This window comes from Stegostoma tigrinum, chromosome 4, assembly GCF_030684315.1.
Source record: "Stegostoma tigrinum isolate sSteTig4 chromosome 4, sSteTig4.hap1, whole genome shotgun sequence".
Classification (NCBI taxonomy): Eukaryota; Metazoa; Chordata; class Chondrichthyes; order Orectolobiformes; family Stegostomatidae; genus Stegostoma; species Stegostoma tigrinum.
Window position 1 is genome coordinate 106,159,539 of NC_081357.1, and position 17,694 is coordinate 106,177,232.

The 17,694-nt window shown below is 39.5% G+C and overlaps 1 protein-coding gene across 3 annotated transcripts in view; it reads right to left on the bottom strand.

Annotated features, from left to right (window-relative positions):
* arhgef10 (Rho guanine nucleotide exchange factor (GEF) 10) overlaps positions 1-17,694 on the bottom strand; it is a 271,880-nt gene that overhangs the window by 107,964 nt on the left and 146,222 nt on the right. For all 3 annotated transcript variants that reach the window (XM_048530741.2, XM_048530739.2, XM_048530740.2), the window contains one exon: positions 15,502-15,677. In XM_048530741.2, the coding sequence (XP_048386698.1) occupies positions 15,502-15,677 (176 nt within the window). The remainder of the gene's footprint in view (positions 1-15,501; positions 15,678-17,694) is intronic.

The window sequence follows — 17,694 nt, forward strand, 5'->3', positions numbered from 1 at the left end:
ATGCCCTTCAGTGCTCACTTAACAGCTTCATTCTGCTGCCCTTGGTATTCCCTAGCAGCAGGTGGGACTATTGTCATGCATTGTGAACAGCAGCTGGAACTGTTCAGCCAATGTAGCGACTGGAACCAGGTGCATCCATTGACTATGAGATCCTTCATTGGGATTGTTAACCTGGGTCAATAAGGGAGCCCTGGGTGACAGTTATAAACAGGAGATTCAGCATCTCCTCACTTCAGGGACTGACAGTGAGCTGGTGGGCGGGCGTGCATATGCATGTGTGCACAATGCATATGTAAGTAAAGGGTGACTTGTTGATGGGCTACTGTGCTCTGTGCAGTTATTTCAGCTAGTTTAAGATAACAAAGTGTGGAGCTGGATGATAACAGCAGGCCAAGGAGCACAAAAGCTGATGTTTTGGGCCCAGACCCTTCATCAGAAAAAGCTAGTTTGTCAGCTTGGGGGTGGGAAATGGAGGTGCATGTGATGAATATCAGCCAAACATTAGCAATAATTTAATGACAACCCTTCCTTTCACAGAGAGTAACATCTACTGTCGCTGCTGGGACAGGTTTTACCTACCCTCATTAATACAAGCAGGCGATTTTCTTTAAGAAAGGTTTGTGGGATCTTGACAGCTTGAGATTATTTTTAGCACTTGCTAACATTGGCAGACTTCTTCACATTTTTAAAGGTCTGTGTATTTAAATCATTTTTCAGCTTCACAATTACAGAGATCCTATCCTTCCTTCAAGACAACTTAAGATTATTATTAAGATACACTGTGGATAAGACATTGCTGCAGTATGGAGTCCAAATGGCCAGGTGGAAACAGGCTTTCCCACACATGTGTCATAATCAGGTCTTCTGCTCTTAGCAGCAAAAATATGATCAGTCAGAAATACAGTTATAGAGTCATAGACTTGCCACAGAGTCTCCACAGAAATGTAGAGTTTTGTGTAGTACTAAAAGTGACAGGAACATTTAACATCCGACAGGAGTTCAATATAGAAGTTTAACTGAATTAGTTCTTGATTCTACTGCAAAAATCAAAAACCATAACAAGTTCTAAACAAAATCATGGCAATAAAAATGACACATGGTCTGTCCCTTTAATTTATGCAATTATGTTTTAACAGCTAAATATTTCTTGCAGAGTTTAAACTTTCAGTGCTTACACCCATATACCTTATGTGCCTTGCATGGTAATTGAAGCATGTACAAAGTAACTATTGTCATACTCGTAATCCTGCCTGTTATAAAGGAATTGCCAACCTATGACATATGGGATGATCAAATGTTGCCAACCAGAATCCCAAAAAGCACCTTTATCAAAGGTTTCCTTCACAGAAAGCAAACAAGTCATGTTTCTGGAGATTTAGAACAATGTAGCAGTAGTGAATAACTGTGGGCAGTTTCTCAAATATTTGTCAGGCTAATTAAGTCAGTGCAATCACCAACTTCAATGCCCAGAGGAAGAACTTTCTGTACCAACCATAGCTATTACTATTATAATTGTAACTAGTTTGTCAACAAAATTTGCAGAACATGTGTTGCCCTTTGAATTAGAAATAAAACAGAAAGCAGAACTTATTTTATTCTCTTCAGAGAACACCAGCCAAAAAAGGGCCCCAGGACTTGCAGCAGTCCTTTAATTCCAGTTTTTATATACAATATTATAAATGAAATTTTTTTTAATTGGCTAAACAATTGGAAAATTGCATATATTCAGGGGAATAACTATTTGGAGTTCCTTCAGAGAATAAAAGAAATTTGAGGCATTGCCTGTATCAGATTTTGCTTGCTAAAGTTTCACTAGCCACATAGGTGCTTTCCTAGTGGTGGAAAATATAGAATAAATTCTTTATACAATGGTGTCTTTTTCACTATGTGTATATACACACTGCCATGGGTGATTTTGTGGAAAATATAAGCACTACTGCTGGGCCCCCTTTGGGTGCAGAGGTAGTGTGGAGAAATAAAGGGAAAAAGAAAATAAATAGGAGTGTCAGGGGTTTTGCTCACTCTAGGAGTTGGTTCTGTGCCAGCTGGGTCAGTTTCTTCTCCTATGCATGAGTTAATAAAGGGTGACTTGGTGACTGGATTTAAAAAAGTGACATTTGAATTGGAAGCAAATAGATGTCTCACCATTTTACATACTGTTTTGAGATTAATACATTTTCAAATGCACTGTATGGAGTGCCAAACGATATCGTGTATGAAATATCAAGCATTCTCTGATTTATTTAAACAAATGGTTCTCTCTGCAAAGTAAATCTGCTAATTGGTATTGGCAACAGCTCAGCTGACCTGTTTTTTGACCCATTGGAAGAAATCCTGTTAATTTAACAAGCTCTTGGTAGATGTTAGCAAGAGTCAGAGTGGAAAAAGGTTGAATGTACACAAAAGGTCCACAAATAGACATTTCAGCTTTCAAACACTCTCTCCATTCAAAGTTTTGTTTTAAAACTAAAAGTAACATCCATTTGGAAATAAAGCAGTTTCATATAATGAGTTCAGAAATAGTTTTGAATAACGATACACCTTAAGAATTCGCATTTGTCCAAAATAAGGTAACCTGTTAAGATTCCAAAGACTTTCCAGTTTTTCTAAAAAGGAATCTGAAATCAGAATGTATTTGTATTAAGAAGGACATTTAAGTACTGTTTGTTACTGCAGCCATGCTAACCATCCAACCAAAATATTCAAAACTAAATTGTCTGATCGGCAATCCTTTTCATGCTTGCAGCTTCTATCCCTCCGGAGTACTATGGTCAATAATCTTTATACTTGTTTGCAAAACCACCACCCTTCCCCAAGACCGCAAACCTCCGGTCCCCACCCTGAGTTATCAAGGCTATCAGAATTAAACCATATCATGAAAGCAGTCACTACGCGTTGAATTTTTGAATTGAAGTTCTATGCCAGGGTAATTTTGCATTTGGATTTTTCAAAATTGCAAATATTCCATCCAAAAATAAAGCTAGAGTTTATTGTACCATACATTATTCCTCTGCACTCAGTTCCTATATGACAACATACAATTACAGGAAATGCAATGATAAATCTTTCCTGCAACTGCTGACAAAGCAAGCTTAGCGAGCCATTCCGACGAACTGAAGACTTTGCTTGGTTTTATTTAAGTATTTACACAATCTTTAGCATTGCAATTGAATTAATGACAATAATTTAAAATCATGAATGAAATGTCACATGTCTATCCAAGACAATCAGTCAAATACAACAAACGTGCTAAAAATCACTTAGATGTGTTGGAGACACAGAAAGCAAATCAATTTTATATCATATGATTGGTCTCTGTTTGTGTCTTTGAAGTTTTAGAAATAATAGTGTATAAATATATCCTGTGAATTAACGTACTGATAGCTCAGTATACATTGTAATCTTTACTCACTGAATCCTGACAGCACAAAGTGAAACCTGGTAAATAACAAATACATTAGTGACCAGCGTCAAGTTCCCTTCCTTCACAGACACTTATTTTTAACATGGTCATTCTATGCACTGTAGCAATTTTTTCGCAACAATCTTGAAAGTACAAACAGATCACAATTTGCATGTAATGAGCTTCAACAATGCTAAGAGTCACCGTCCCACTCACCAGCTTTCAGATCTGTTCATTTAACAGTCTGGTAGCCAAAATTTCAGGTCTCATTGATTGGAGCAGAATGTAACTTCAGTATTGAACAGAGTGCCTTTGTTCTATTAACCAGCATTAGGCCAGTCAAAGGCCAAAGAAGTGAGAACATGAAGACAGGTTGTCCCAGTATATTGCAGTTAGCAAAGCAAAGTCTCAGTACTGATTGAGAACATTCAAGAGGGAAACACAACAGGTCACTGTGTTGGACTGAAACCATGAATTTTCTGTTTTGACTGGTAAGTTTGTAGAGATACTGATTGCTGGCTGGGATTCTCGGGCCTGTTCATCACTGAAAAGCAACAGCAGCGTGAGACAGCCATCCACCTCATTCATTCCTCAAGGCCAAATCTCCAAAAGAAAATGGATCCAGGGTGAAAAATTGAGAGAAATATGCTGACTGAAGGAATAAGTGGAGAAGAGTTCATGGCTGTGCGGAAGCAGCAACTGCTTGGGCAGAAATAATAATGGATTTTTGAAAGCATCCTCCACATATTTTAAAACCACTTGATGGAATGTTATTTTTTTCTTTTCATTCAATTTCTGTGATTTAAGGTTTTGTTAACCTTCCCCATCTTTACAGAAGGAATTTTAACAATTTTCCCAGAGCTCTTTCAAGTGTAAGAAAGTTCCAGATAAAATAAACTTTTACTAATATCCATCTCAACATATTCAAATTTGACCCCCTGAAATTTATTCTTCATCATTCTCATTTTGGCCTTTATTGTGTCATAAGTACTAGTGCACCACATCATTTTACCAGAATTCATGTCCACCCACTGGATATCTGAGCTGTTAATTCACCTGATTCCGCTGTTCCATGGGAATCACTTTGCCATTCACTAGGTCCATTACGTTATCTTGGAAGTTACTGCTTTGAATGTTTATCTTCAAATATTTGTACAAGGGTTACCATAGAATCCCTATAATGTGGAAGCTGGCCATTTGTTCCATCAAGTCCACACCACCCTTCAGAAAAGTACCCCACCCTGATCCACACCACAGCCCTATCCCTGTAACCCTGAATTTTCCACGGTTAATCCACCTAGTCTGCAAATCCCTGGACACTATTAGCAATTTAGCATGGCCAATCCACCTAACCTGCATGTTGTTGGACTAGGGGAAAAAACCAGAGCTCCCACGCAGACACAGGAAGAATGTGAAAACTACATAAAGACAGTTGTCTGGGTCTGTGGTGCAGTGAGGTGGTAGTGCTAACCATTGATGCAACAATGCTGCCCATATCCTTGTCCTGTCAGTTATCCTTCAAAGTGAGGACATCCATATTTAACATCTCAGATTCTACTAGGTATTTAAGGGAGATAAGTCTGACTTATGCCCGGAACGTTCTGTGGAAAATTAAATATTTTAGATGAATGGACTATTGGCTTGGGAATTCCCCTCCTTGTGTTTGCACTCTGCCTCTGAACTGTGCTTCCTATCAAGGAGTCTACTACATTTTCAGTTTGCTTGCCCCAGGTGCAGCAATCCCAGACAAAAGCCTATGTCAAATGTCCAAAATGAAACCTTTCACGTGCCCTGGTAGCACCACCTCAACCGTAAGAGTGCACCTCAGATGCAAGCTCTCTATAGAAGACAGGCCTTGCTACGATAATATCAGAATTCCTGCCGACATGATCAGTTCAACTCAGTTGGAAGGGTTTCAATGTTGCATGGAAATTTGCTAATGATGCTCAGGTGAGTTTTCTCAGGTATTGTGACTTGCTGTCTGATTTTGAAAAGCTTCTGAACGTAGCTCAGGTGAAAATGATTGGACTTTTCAGTATAACAGTGGTTCCTAGTCCACATCTGATAAATACAGAGCAGAATGGGCAAGAAAATTGCTTTACAGACTTCCAGCTTGATAGACAGCCTTACTCCTTTTCATTCCCAGACTGATATTTGACCTCTCCTGAAGAATGATGTAACAAAGGGGTATCATAATCATCATAGAGCCAGATAGGTTTTGGTTTCAGCTCTGTGAATGTAACTTCTTTTCTTCTCAAGAAGATAGAATGTCATTTGGGAAATTGACATGAATGGAGTCATACAGCTGTACAGCATGGAAACAGACCCTAAGTCCAACTCTTCCATGCTGACCAAATATCCTAAATTAATGTAGTCTCATTTGTCAGCATTTGGCCCAAGTCCCTCTCAACTTTTCCTATTTATATACCCACCCAGATGCCTTTTAAAATGTTGTAACTGTACCAGTCTCCACCACTTCCTTGAGCAATTCATTCCATACATGCGTCACCCTCTGTGTGAAAAGTTGTCCCTTAGGTCCATTTTATATCTTTCTCCTCTCTCAAACCTATGCCCTCTAGCATTGGACTCCCCACCCCAGGCTACTCACCCTATCCATGGCCTCTTGATTTTATAAACTTCTATTTAAAAAAAAAAGTCACGCTCAGCCTCTGGCATTCCAGGGGAAATAGCCTCAGGCTTATTCAGCCTGTCCCTACAGCTCAAACCCTCCCACCCTATCAACATCCTTGTAAATTTTTTCTGAACCCTTCCACATTTCACTTCCCTGTAGCAGGGGCAACGGAACTGCACACAGTATTCCAATAATGGACTAACCAAAGTCTTGTACAGCTGCAATGTCACCGCCCAACTCCTATGCTCAATGCATTGACCAATAAAGGCAAGTATACCAAACACCTTCTTCACTATCCTGTATACCTGTGACTTAACTTTCAAGGAACTATGAACCTGCACTCCAAATGATAAAAAATCGCAGTGAACCCAGCTCTGATCCTTGTTGTACACCACTGGTCACAGGACTCCAGTCTGAAAAGCAACCCTCCACCACTCTGTCCTTTACCTTCAAGCCAAATGAATGTATCATTTCCAAGAAATCATGCAACTTTGTATATGCTTAGTTAGATGTGCATGAAATTAAGTGAAGATATGTTTGTACCACCGAGTTTATGACATAGGAAAATACAATTGATCGAGGTCACTTCTAGTTTAGTTTGAGTTCAGTTTAGAAGAATCAGTTTTCAGTTTCTTCATAGCAGAGGAATACGATTTTCACTTCAGAACAGTTTCAATCCAGCAGAACAGTTTCAGTTTGTGAATTTTCCAAGAGATTTTGTGAAAGTTTAAGTTGTCAGAATTGAAAACAGCTTTAGGTCATCCAAATTGCAAAGACATCTCTAGTCCATCAAAGATGAGAAGAATCAATTAAGAAAGAAATCAAAGAAGAGAAGTAACACTTTACTGTCATTGATGGCCTAAAGCCTAGGGCTGACAAACAGATTAAACCTTTGCTTTGCTACTTATGTTGCAATTTTTCTCAAGTGCCATGAACATTTTTGTATTTTATGTGATTACAAACAAACATAACGTTAAGAGCATTGATAGCCTCATGTGACTATATTCAGGAACTAGCCACCACTGTAACTGATTTCAAAAATTAAACATGATCTGAGAAGCCAAGTTTACATAAAGGATGTTATGTTTTTCAATAATACCATCAGCTAGAATCATAACAAAACACTTTTGGACTTTTTGCAGCTATTTCATCATCAATATAGTCAGCTTATGAGAATGTGTTGAAGAGATAGGCAATTTTATCACTGTTGATTCATGTCCACCATGGAATAAAATCTCAAACCCAAGATATATAAAGATGATTTCTGGAACAGGTTATCTTGTGGCTTCAGTTTTCACATGGTGACATAAGCTGGGCTTGTCTCATGCAGTGGAGAACAGTCCTTGCCAGACTGCATGTACAGCTCTGAACCAGCAGTTTGTGCACAATCTTCTATTACTTTTCAAAGGGCCTCTTGGCCGATTCTGTCGAAGACCTTGGTCAAGTCAACCATCTCGCATGAGGTCCATAATCTGTTGTTGACATTTCTCCTGGGGCTGCCTAATTGAAAGCACCATACTAGTGGGTTCCTCAGTCTTTTCCAAAATTTCACTGACTCTCTGGAAGCAGATCCTGGTCACACCAAGCAGTTCTGAAGGATTTTAGCAAAGACTTTGCAAATGATGGACTTGAAATGCATCCTCCTTGATTTTCACAATATTGGGGATTTTCATTCAGCTTGTTCAAGCGGAAAGTTGAAGCAACTTTGCATTCTAATGGGATGGTTCCTTGCTGCCACATAGACTGAAAGATTTCAGTGAAATTTTTGAACTGGTATTGTGCTCTAAGCTGGTAGACCCCAGTGGAGGTTTGTCAGCAGAAATGAGCTGGTAAGAGTTGTTGCAGATAACCAAGCATGGAAAAGGTAATTGGAGACAAAACAACAATGTTCTCCTCCTGAAGATGGATGTTGAACACAAACTCTTATACACCAATACAGTTTTTCACTTTCCCATCACAAGAACAGCCAAACTTAAATTACAATCAACAGCATGAAAACATGTATCAGATATCTGTAACAAACACCGAGAATGCCAGAGAAACTCAGGTCTGGCAGCACCAGTACAGCGAGAGTAGCAGAATTAATATCGAGTCCGGTATGACTCTTGAAATATTGCTCTTAAAAGATCTCTGCAGTTGCTATTCCTAGCATATCCTACCTGCACATCTAACACCCTGGGTTGTGTTTTCAGCTCTCCTCTGTGGTAAATTTGAGATGGGGAAGGCATTTCACCTTCCTACGTCTAGCCGATTAATCCCAGAGCCTTCTGAATTCGCAGACTATTGGCAACTGAGGCCATTAAGTAATTAATGCCCAATGAACAGCCAATGTAAACACAGCAGTGGTGGAGCACAACATACAAAACTGCTCTGCCAATAGGATGGAGAAAGGGTTTCCTCATTTAAAGGCACTTGGTGCTTCATAGAGGGACGCAACATCAGCAAGGATATGCTTGTTGAGAGCCACACTCTATCTTGGATGCTAATCTCCCTACATCTACTTTTCTCTGTGACCCTCACCTCATCAAATTTCTCCTGCCATTTCTAAAGTCTGGCCTGGATACACTGCAATCCCAGACATCAGATGTGTGTCATTCTAGCTATTTTTAGAATTGATCTGTATTCTTCTGATAATTGTGGCTATGTAGTCGAAGAAATAGCCATCTCTTCCTCTCTCACCTCTGCTACCCTAAGACTTGGGAGCAGAAACTATTTAGAGAATAATAACAAAGAATAGCCTCGAGATATTCTTGCGAATTTCATCCAAAAAAATCCTGAAGCTGATATAGCCATTGTCGGCACTGTATATCACTTCTGTTCTCATGCAAATTTGTCTTTACTTTGAAAATATTCATAAAATCTTATTAGGTTTACAAAGGATCTACAACATTGGAGAAACTTGATAAGGGCAAGTAAATGATGCATACAATATTGAAAACTCTGTATTAGAAACTTTCAGCTCTGGGTGTGCAATGATGTTTGTACTGACTCAGGCATTCTTTGAATGAATGATGTGGGTGTAGTGTTAATGTTAGCACACAAAATCATCAATGAGAATTGGCTAGCTGTTTTTATGCAGTGATACCATTTCTAATTAATCTTATGTTCCATGTAAAAATTTTGCTTGGCAGAAACATTCAAATATACAAGAGTCTATTCATGTTAGTCGTCAGAATAAAATACTGTGCTTGTGCAAATTTGTGGGATGTCATAACAGACCAGCAGGCTTATATCAAGCACTAGCTTTCAATAAGCTACTAAATTAGAAATCTCTGCAAGGTGACTGTCAGAGTATACTTCGTAATTTCCTTCAATAAAAAAAATGCTATTTCTACAAATACTGGCTAGCTGTTTAATTATTAGCCAATCAACTCATTTTTGAAACTCACAATTGTATGGAACCATCACCAGCAGTGCACATAATTGATGTGAGAAAATTATGAAATCAAAGAAGTCATTTTTTGTGCAATTCAAGGGCAGCCTCCCTGCCATTGTCCTCCTGTGCCATTTTGCATGGCCAGTTCAAAGTTCTCTTCAATATTTGTATCTGCAAAATTGCATTCACTCTTAATGGAATTCCTATCGTTAAACGTTTAAGGTAATAAATGTTAAGAAAGGGCTTATGGTTAAAAACTGGAAAACCTGTCAGGAGATGAAATGACAGAGTTTGATTATGAGGAATAGGCCTCTGAAGTAATCTCAGTGGTCATGTGTTAGTGATCTAGGAGCCTGTACCAGTTGGAGTCTGTACTTCTGTTCCCTACCATCACACGCAGTGTAACAATAGAATAGGTTAACAGTTACTAAGAAATCTGGCCTGAGACAGAAGCGATACCTGAAGAAGCCATACAAAATCAAGATCAAACAACAGTGGCAAGAAATAAATGGACAGTTCAGAGTTCTATTCTCTAAACTACAACATTAATTGTTCAAATATTTAACAAATGCCAAATTGCTCCAAATTTGTAAAAGTTATAGATATTTTCTAATCAACCAGTTTCAGATGTGTTATGACACACCTCTGCAGCAGATGGGACTTGTACCCTAGCTTCCCGACTCGGAGGTAGGAACAGTATCAGTGCACCACAACTTATGCATGTTATTAACTAGTATTCAACAACATATATACTGCAGGTATCCTTTTTCATGTGTAGAACACCTAGTGTAATAAACTGTAGTTTCAAAACGATAGAATATGGTCCCTTGGTGAACATTCTGCATGGCGGTCTACAGATATCAAAGGCCTGAAGGTGTGTGCATGCACGCGTGCACACAAACACATCCACCCCCACCAATGGGTCATGCCACAAAGGGCTGAAACGCAGACTGCAGCAAGTAATCAGCGTATTCGAGTAATGCTGTAAGAACACCGAACCTATCTACATGTTTTTCCAACATAGAAAGAGGCCAAGCTTTAAACCAAAATGCTGAACGTACACAACAACATCAACAGTCCCAGAACTCTCCTATTCTGATTAATAAAGCTTTCAGTGACATTGCAAAATATACGTATAATATATTTTAGCAAGTAGTAGTAAAGATTTGACTTGACAGTGCTTGGTGTGCAGGTTTATTTGAGCAGATGAAGTTTTATTCGTAATGTCTGTTTGTAAATGCTCTCTTCAATGCACTGAAATACACATTCACTGTATAAAACAATTTTGCAGACAAAAACCCTTTAAAATGCCAAAAACGTGGAGCTGTCAGAGAATTGGAGCAGTATGTTTAGACGCAACCATATACATAAAAAGTACTGGACAGAGACGTTTTCTTTCAGGAATGAATGCCAAGAAATATGTCAGGATGAAGTAACCCACCAGACAAAGACAAAAATCCATCTTGCCAGGAGGAGCTGAAAAATGAAAAAGAGGTGTGTCGGGTTTTGGTGAAGTCATTGCAAAGAGCTTCTACATGTTTGTGATTTATTGGCTTAGTACCTTGTATATCAAATCATAACTTAATGGCAACGCCAAATGAAAATGCTGCCTTTCACTCTCCCACTTTGGGACTTATTACCAAGCTGGCAATTAGCTTTGTACAAAGCATACAGATATTTTCACACAGAAGTGTTTTATGCCAGCTTCAGCTACTAGCAACCATTGGAAAATATACAATTAATTGATATTATATTACTTTTGGTCAAGTAACTGATGGATAAGTTCAGAAGAAAATGGCATCGCGTGTGAGATGTTTTTGCAAATGTAACTCATTCATCTAATTACACATTACTAATAAAGCAAACCATGAAGTGAGTACTTGTCCACTTACCATAATGCAACAATTGTGGGGAATGTTATCTTGTGAAAGTGCAAATGGAAATGATTTATTAATTCCATATACTGACACATCTCATGTCAGTACCACAGAACAAGACCAGCACAGTCTCAACATTATTATCCAGTAATTGAAGAAAATGTAAACTCCTCACTCCATCCATTCTGACAACTATACCATAGAGTTAACATCCTGGCAGATAGAGCAATTTCACTGGGAAGTAATGAAATGCCAATGTTAAAACAGAATTATTTAATTAAAAGACTGCATTCAATATTTTAAGAATAAAAGAATAGAAGAAAGAGGTGACGCGGCATACATATTTTGAAACTTCTGAGTTAACAGGTTAGCAGAAAATGGGCAGCAACAAACTCAAAAACAAGATTGTGGAATAACAGTCTTTCAGATCAAGAGGTCCACCAAAGTAAGACAGATGCTGAAAAACGCAATAAGGAATTCAGAAGAAACTTCTTTAACCAAAGAATGGCAATTGGCCAGTTTCTCTGCAGTTTTATTTTATGTAATACATATGTAATTATCATGTCTGCTAAATTTTGGAGTTCTTTCTGAATCTTCATGGTTCAATCCAACTTAACGAGTCAATAATTCCTCATATATAATGACCAATGATATCTTTCATTGCCAGGGCAAACAGGATTGATGAACACTGGTAGCATAATGAGGAAGAATGGCTTCTGAGTGTCAAGAATTTTCCTTAGGCTAACAACTAGAAACACAGTTATGTTAAGGGAAAAATTCCGAAGCATTAATGTCAAAGTCGAATTAAGCATTACTCAATTTGATGATATCACTTAGCCTTTGGGTGGAGGAGAAGGAATCAGGCACAAGGTCCCCATGGAAATTGATGTCATCTTTGGCTCTTGATAAATTTCTGCAATAATACTGAACAGTTGTATTTCATAAACATTTACATTTAAATGTTATTTCACCTCAAGTCCTCTCATATACTGTGAATTTCTTGAAGTTTTCCAAAGAGACACTGAATTAAGCTCAAAACATCAACTCTGCTGGTCTCTGCATAGATTGTGCTAAATTTGCTTAGATTCTCCAGCACATTCTGTTTTTATTTCAGATCTCCAGAATCTGCAGCATTCTAGTTTCACAATATTGCGTCTGTTTGTAATTATGCCTAACTAGTCAATGTAGCTTCTATCTACTGCTGTCATGCAATAAACTACATCTTGGTGTTCAGACAAGTGCATCTTCTCATTAAGACTGAGTAGTGGTTTATGCTCTATCAATGCTCATTTGTTGAGCCCGTAGATTCAATGCTGAAAGGAGAATTGGTGGCAGCACTTTACCCAAACTACAAGCTACCAGTGATTGAACGCAACCTATGATACAAATGTGCCACAAATAGATATCTGAGGTTAAATATTTAAAATAGCTCACGCCTGGATCAGAGCAATTCGGAGCCATCAGTCTCTATGCAAGTTCCTGCCATGTTCCTGACATGGAACCATTTTGAAAGAGGCCAACTTGGGCTCAGAATGACTATCTACCGTCAAGTACTGGCAGGTAGCAATTTAGAAACATCAGATTTAATGAAGGAGCCATTAAAACTCCATTCCCTTGCTAACTGGGATTCCTAGTTGGCAAGTGGGAAACTCACATTGGCCTGTACTTAGGGCATGTTATTTAATGCACTCAGTGGAGCCTGTTTGGACATGTGAGAAGAGTACATAATGGATCAAGCAAGGGGCACAAAACAATGTCTACACTGGCATAAGGTATGTGTTTACTTCCTTGTGATAATGCACGTAACTATTTCTTCCCATAAGATAAAATATACAGCAGCACAATTAGACTGTTTGGCCCATGGAGTCTGCTCCACTGCTCGATCATGGCTGATTTGTTTCTAAACCCCATTTTTCTGCCTTCTCCTTGTAACTTGATCCAATTACCAGTCAAGAACTCAATGACTTGGCATCTACAGCCCTATGTGGCAATGAGTTTCACAGATTGAATACACTTCAGCTGAAACAATTCCTCTTTATCAAAGTTCTAAAGGGTCATCCCTTCAATGAGGCTGTACCTATGGGTCCTAGTTTCTACACCTGGTGGAAACCTCTTCTCCATGTCTACTCTATCCAAACCTCTCAGTATTCTGTAAGTCTCAATCAGATTTCACACTCCCTGCCACCAACCCCATCTTTCTAAACTTAAGTACAGTTTGAATACAAAGTCCTCAGCTACTCCTCATATGACATCGTGGGGTTTATCCCTGGAGTTATTTTTGTAAACCTCCTCTTGACCACCTCCAATCCAGCACACCTTTCCTTAGATGTGGGCCCCAACACTGCCACAATATTCAAATTGTGACCTTATACAGCCTTAGCAGTACATCTGCTCTTGCATTCTAGCCCTCTTGAAATGAATGTTAACATTGCGTTTGCTTTCATAACTGACAACTGACTTTGCTTGTTAATCTGAGGTCATCCTGAACTAGACTCCCAACTCTCTTGTGCTTCAGATTTCCAAAGCCTTTCACCATTTAGAAAATAGTCTATGCCTCTATTCTTCCTACTAAAGTGCATAACCTCATACTTTCCCAAATTGTATTCTGTCTGCCACATATTGCCTACTCTCCTAGCCTGTCCATGTCCTTCTGAAGCCTCAACACTACTTTCCCTCCACCTATCATAGTGTCATCTCCAAACATTGCAACAATGCCCTTAGTTCACTTGTCCATGGTTGATGTGTTAATGTACAGTGTGAATAGTTGTGGTCCCAATGCTAACCCTACTGAGCTCCAACAGTCACTAGCTGTCATTCTGAAAAAGACCCCTTTATCCCTGTTCTGACTTTTGCCAATTAGCCAACCCTCCATCCATGCCAGTCCCCTGCTGCTAACATCATGGGCCTTTATCTTATTTAGTAGCCTCTGCTGTGACACCTTGTCAAAGGACTTCTGGAAATCCAAACAGATCACGTCCACTGGCTCTCCTTTATCTAACTGGCTTGATACATACTCAAAGAATTCAAGCTGATTTATTAGGCATGACCTCGCCATGTCTTTATTGATGTTGGGATACTCTCTGTCACCTTTGAAGCAGCAGCTTGCTCTAAGGCAAAAGTCATATAACCAGTTGCATTTCCCAAAGGTGAAATAGGAGAGTTTGAGTTTTTTTCAATGGTGACTTGTGAATAGACTTCTGATAAAAGGTGAACATGGCAACTTGAATTGAATCTCTTTTCTCACCCCTTACATGCTATACGTTTTTGCAGCGAATCACCTCATGTCATTTCTCAGGTAATAAAGCTGATTCGTGATAAAGCTGATCCATTAAAATTGAGATGCAGCTCAAAAGCACACATGCATTTCCTGCATCTCATAAAAGGTTTGACAAAGTATTGGATAATGGAAGTATGTTCATAAATCCATTCTCCTATCATTAACTTAAATGTCACAGGTTTTCCTTTGGTATCTGCGTATTTTTAGGGTAACATCTAAAGTTTAAATGTACAATTTCCTCAAAACTGCTCATACCAATAAATAATGAGTTTTCAACTTACAATCTATTCATCAACAATTCATTCGTTCACATGTCCTCTGTCCAAAGACAGCTCCTTGGCTCATTGTCTGTTAATACTTTAGCCTGAGCTGTTACTTAATGCTGTCCAAGGTGACTTGCCATTCTCCTCGGCTTTCAAGTGGATGGGCCAGGAACTAGGTCACAAGTGTACGTTGTCCAATGGGAATTGAACGTGCTTTGTTTGCGTTACTCAGAATGACATGCAATCCAAATGAACTAACACACCCCCTTCTTCAACATAAGCGTAAAGAATGACCTTTTCAAAAGTGGAAGTAAATGGAATGCACTGCCTGGAAGCATGGTGGAGGCCAGTTATTTGAAGTATTCAAGAGGACACTGGATGGTTGTTTAATGTAAACAATGTGCAGAGTTAAGGGAGAAGGCAAGGGTTTGGTGCTGTTCCGTGCAAAATGTTCAAAGAGTTTGTGCACATACAATGAGTTGAATGTTCTCCTTTAGGATTGCACCAAAACCCAGTGAAGCAAAAGTAGATTCACAAAAGGACTCAGGATTCCAGTGCCGCCCTGCAAATTTACAATCCCTGGTAAGAATGACTACGATGTCTCACTCACAAGAAAACAAAAGTACTTCAGGGTTTGTGTGTCTGGCCTATCAAAGTAGGAAAACATTCTTACTTGGTTTTGTACTAATTAGAATCTTTTCTCCAGAATGCGGTGGGGTAAATCTATTTTTTTCTGCCAGATCCTCACTGTTCCCAAATTCCACAACTTCAACTTGAGATAGCGGTACACTCCACTTCAACAAGTATCTCAGGCCAGAGGGTATTGCACCACTGTTGTCATATTGGACACTGAAAAAGACAATAAGACAATCAAATAGAACATCAGGTAAATCTAACTACTTATCATGGTCAATCAGAGCCAAACTTTCCAATGCTGCAAATCGCTTAGCAATTGTAAATGGCTTTAACATGCTAGAAAACAATTAAGCCAATCAAGAACGGGCAATAAATGTTCACATCATCAGTCACATCCAGCAAGAATGTCAGAAGAGGTTATCAATAGGTAAATCGTGAAGAAATTTCTGGTATCTACCCACACAGAATTAAATACAGAAATCCCAAAGTTCTGTCCAATCTCTTTCATAACCTTTGCTATGCCTATAGCTTACCACGAAATCTATCATTGAACTAAATGAAGAACATGGAATTGCAGCACCTAGCTACTCTCTTCATTTCATCATGTGTGTTCTGCTTGAAGGTTTCAGACTGAGCTGTTTCTCTTGGCAGCCTTTGTCATTGGTGGCTTGCCATACCTTTCATTCCCAGGGGTAAGGCGAGGCAGTGGATTCCCAGTCTATCTCAGGCACCTCGTACCAATCCATTAGATACATACTAAACATGCAAGAAAAAAGTTTGGGTTTTTCCAATCAAGTGTAAGTGAGTTTTTAATAACAGAATAAGTTAAAATTGCTGTCAACCAATCTCTTAGGTATAAATGTGGAGTCTCCTTCTTGAGATGTAATTATGTCAGAGGCTTAGAGAAGTTATTTTCCTCCTGCCTGTAATTCTTTTATCCCTGGTTTAGAACATAGAACATAGAACATAGAACAGTACAGCACAGAACAGGCCCTTCAGCCCACAATGTTGTGCCGACCATTGATCCTAATGTATGCACCCTCAAATTTCTGTGACCATATACATGTCCAGCAGTCTCTTAAATGACCCCAATGACCTTGCTTCCACAACTGCTGCTGGCAACGCATTCCATGCTCTCACAACTCTCTGCGTAAAGAACCTGCCTCTGACATCCCCTCTATACTTTCCACCAACCAGCTTAAAACTATGACCCCTCGTGCTAGCCATTTCTGCCCTGGGAAATAGTCTCTGGCTATCAACTCTATCTATGCCTCTCATTATCTTGTATACCTCAATTAGGTCCCCTCTCCTCCTCCTTTTCTCCAATGAAAAGAGACCGAGCTCAGTCAACCTCTCTTCATAAGATAAGCCCTCCAGTCCAGGCAGCATCCTGGTAAACCTCCTCTGAACCCTCTCCAAAGCGTCCACATCTTTCCTATAATAGGGCGCCCAGAACTGGACGCAGTATTCCAAGTGCGGTCTAACCAAAGTTTTATAGAGCTGCAACAAGATCTCACGACTCTTAAACTCAATCCCCCTGTTAATGAAAGCCAAAACACCATGTGCTTTCTTAACAACCCTGTCCACTTGGGTGGCCATTTTAAGGGATCTATGTATCTGCACACCAAGATCCCTCTGTTCCTCCACACTGCCAAGAATCCTATCCTTAATCCTGTACTCAGCTTTCAAATTCGACCTTCCAAAATGCATCACCTCGCATTTATCCAGGTTGAACTCCATCTGCCACCTCTCAGCCCATCTCTGCATCCTGTCAATGTCCCGCTGCAGCCTACAACAGCCCTCTACACTGTCAACGACACCTCCGACCTTTGTGTCGTCTGCAAACTTGCTGACCCATCCTTCAATCTCCTCATCCAAGTCATTAATAAAAATTACAAACAGTAGAGGCCCAAGAACAGAGCCCTGTGGAACCCCACTCACCACTGACTTCCAGGCAGAATATTTTCCTTCTACTACCACTCGCTGTCTTCTGTTGGCCAGCCAATTCTGTATCCAAGCAGCTAAGTTCCCCTGTATCCCATTCCTCCTGACCTTCTGAATGAGCCTACCATGGGGAACCTTATCAAATGCCTTACTGAAGTCCATATACACCACATCCACAGCTCGACCCTCATCAACTTTTCTAGTCACATCCTCAAAAAACTCGATTAGGTTTGTAAGGCATGACCTACCCCTCACAAAGCCGTGTTGACTGTATTTGATCAAGCCA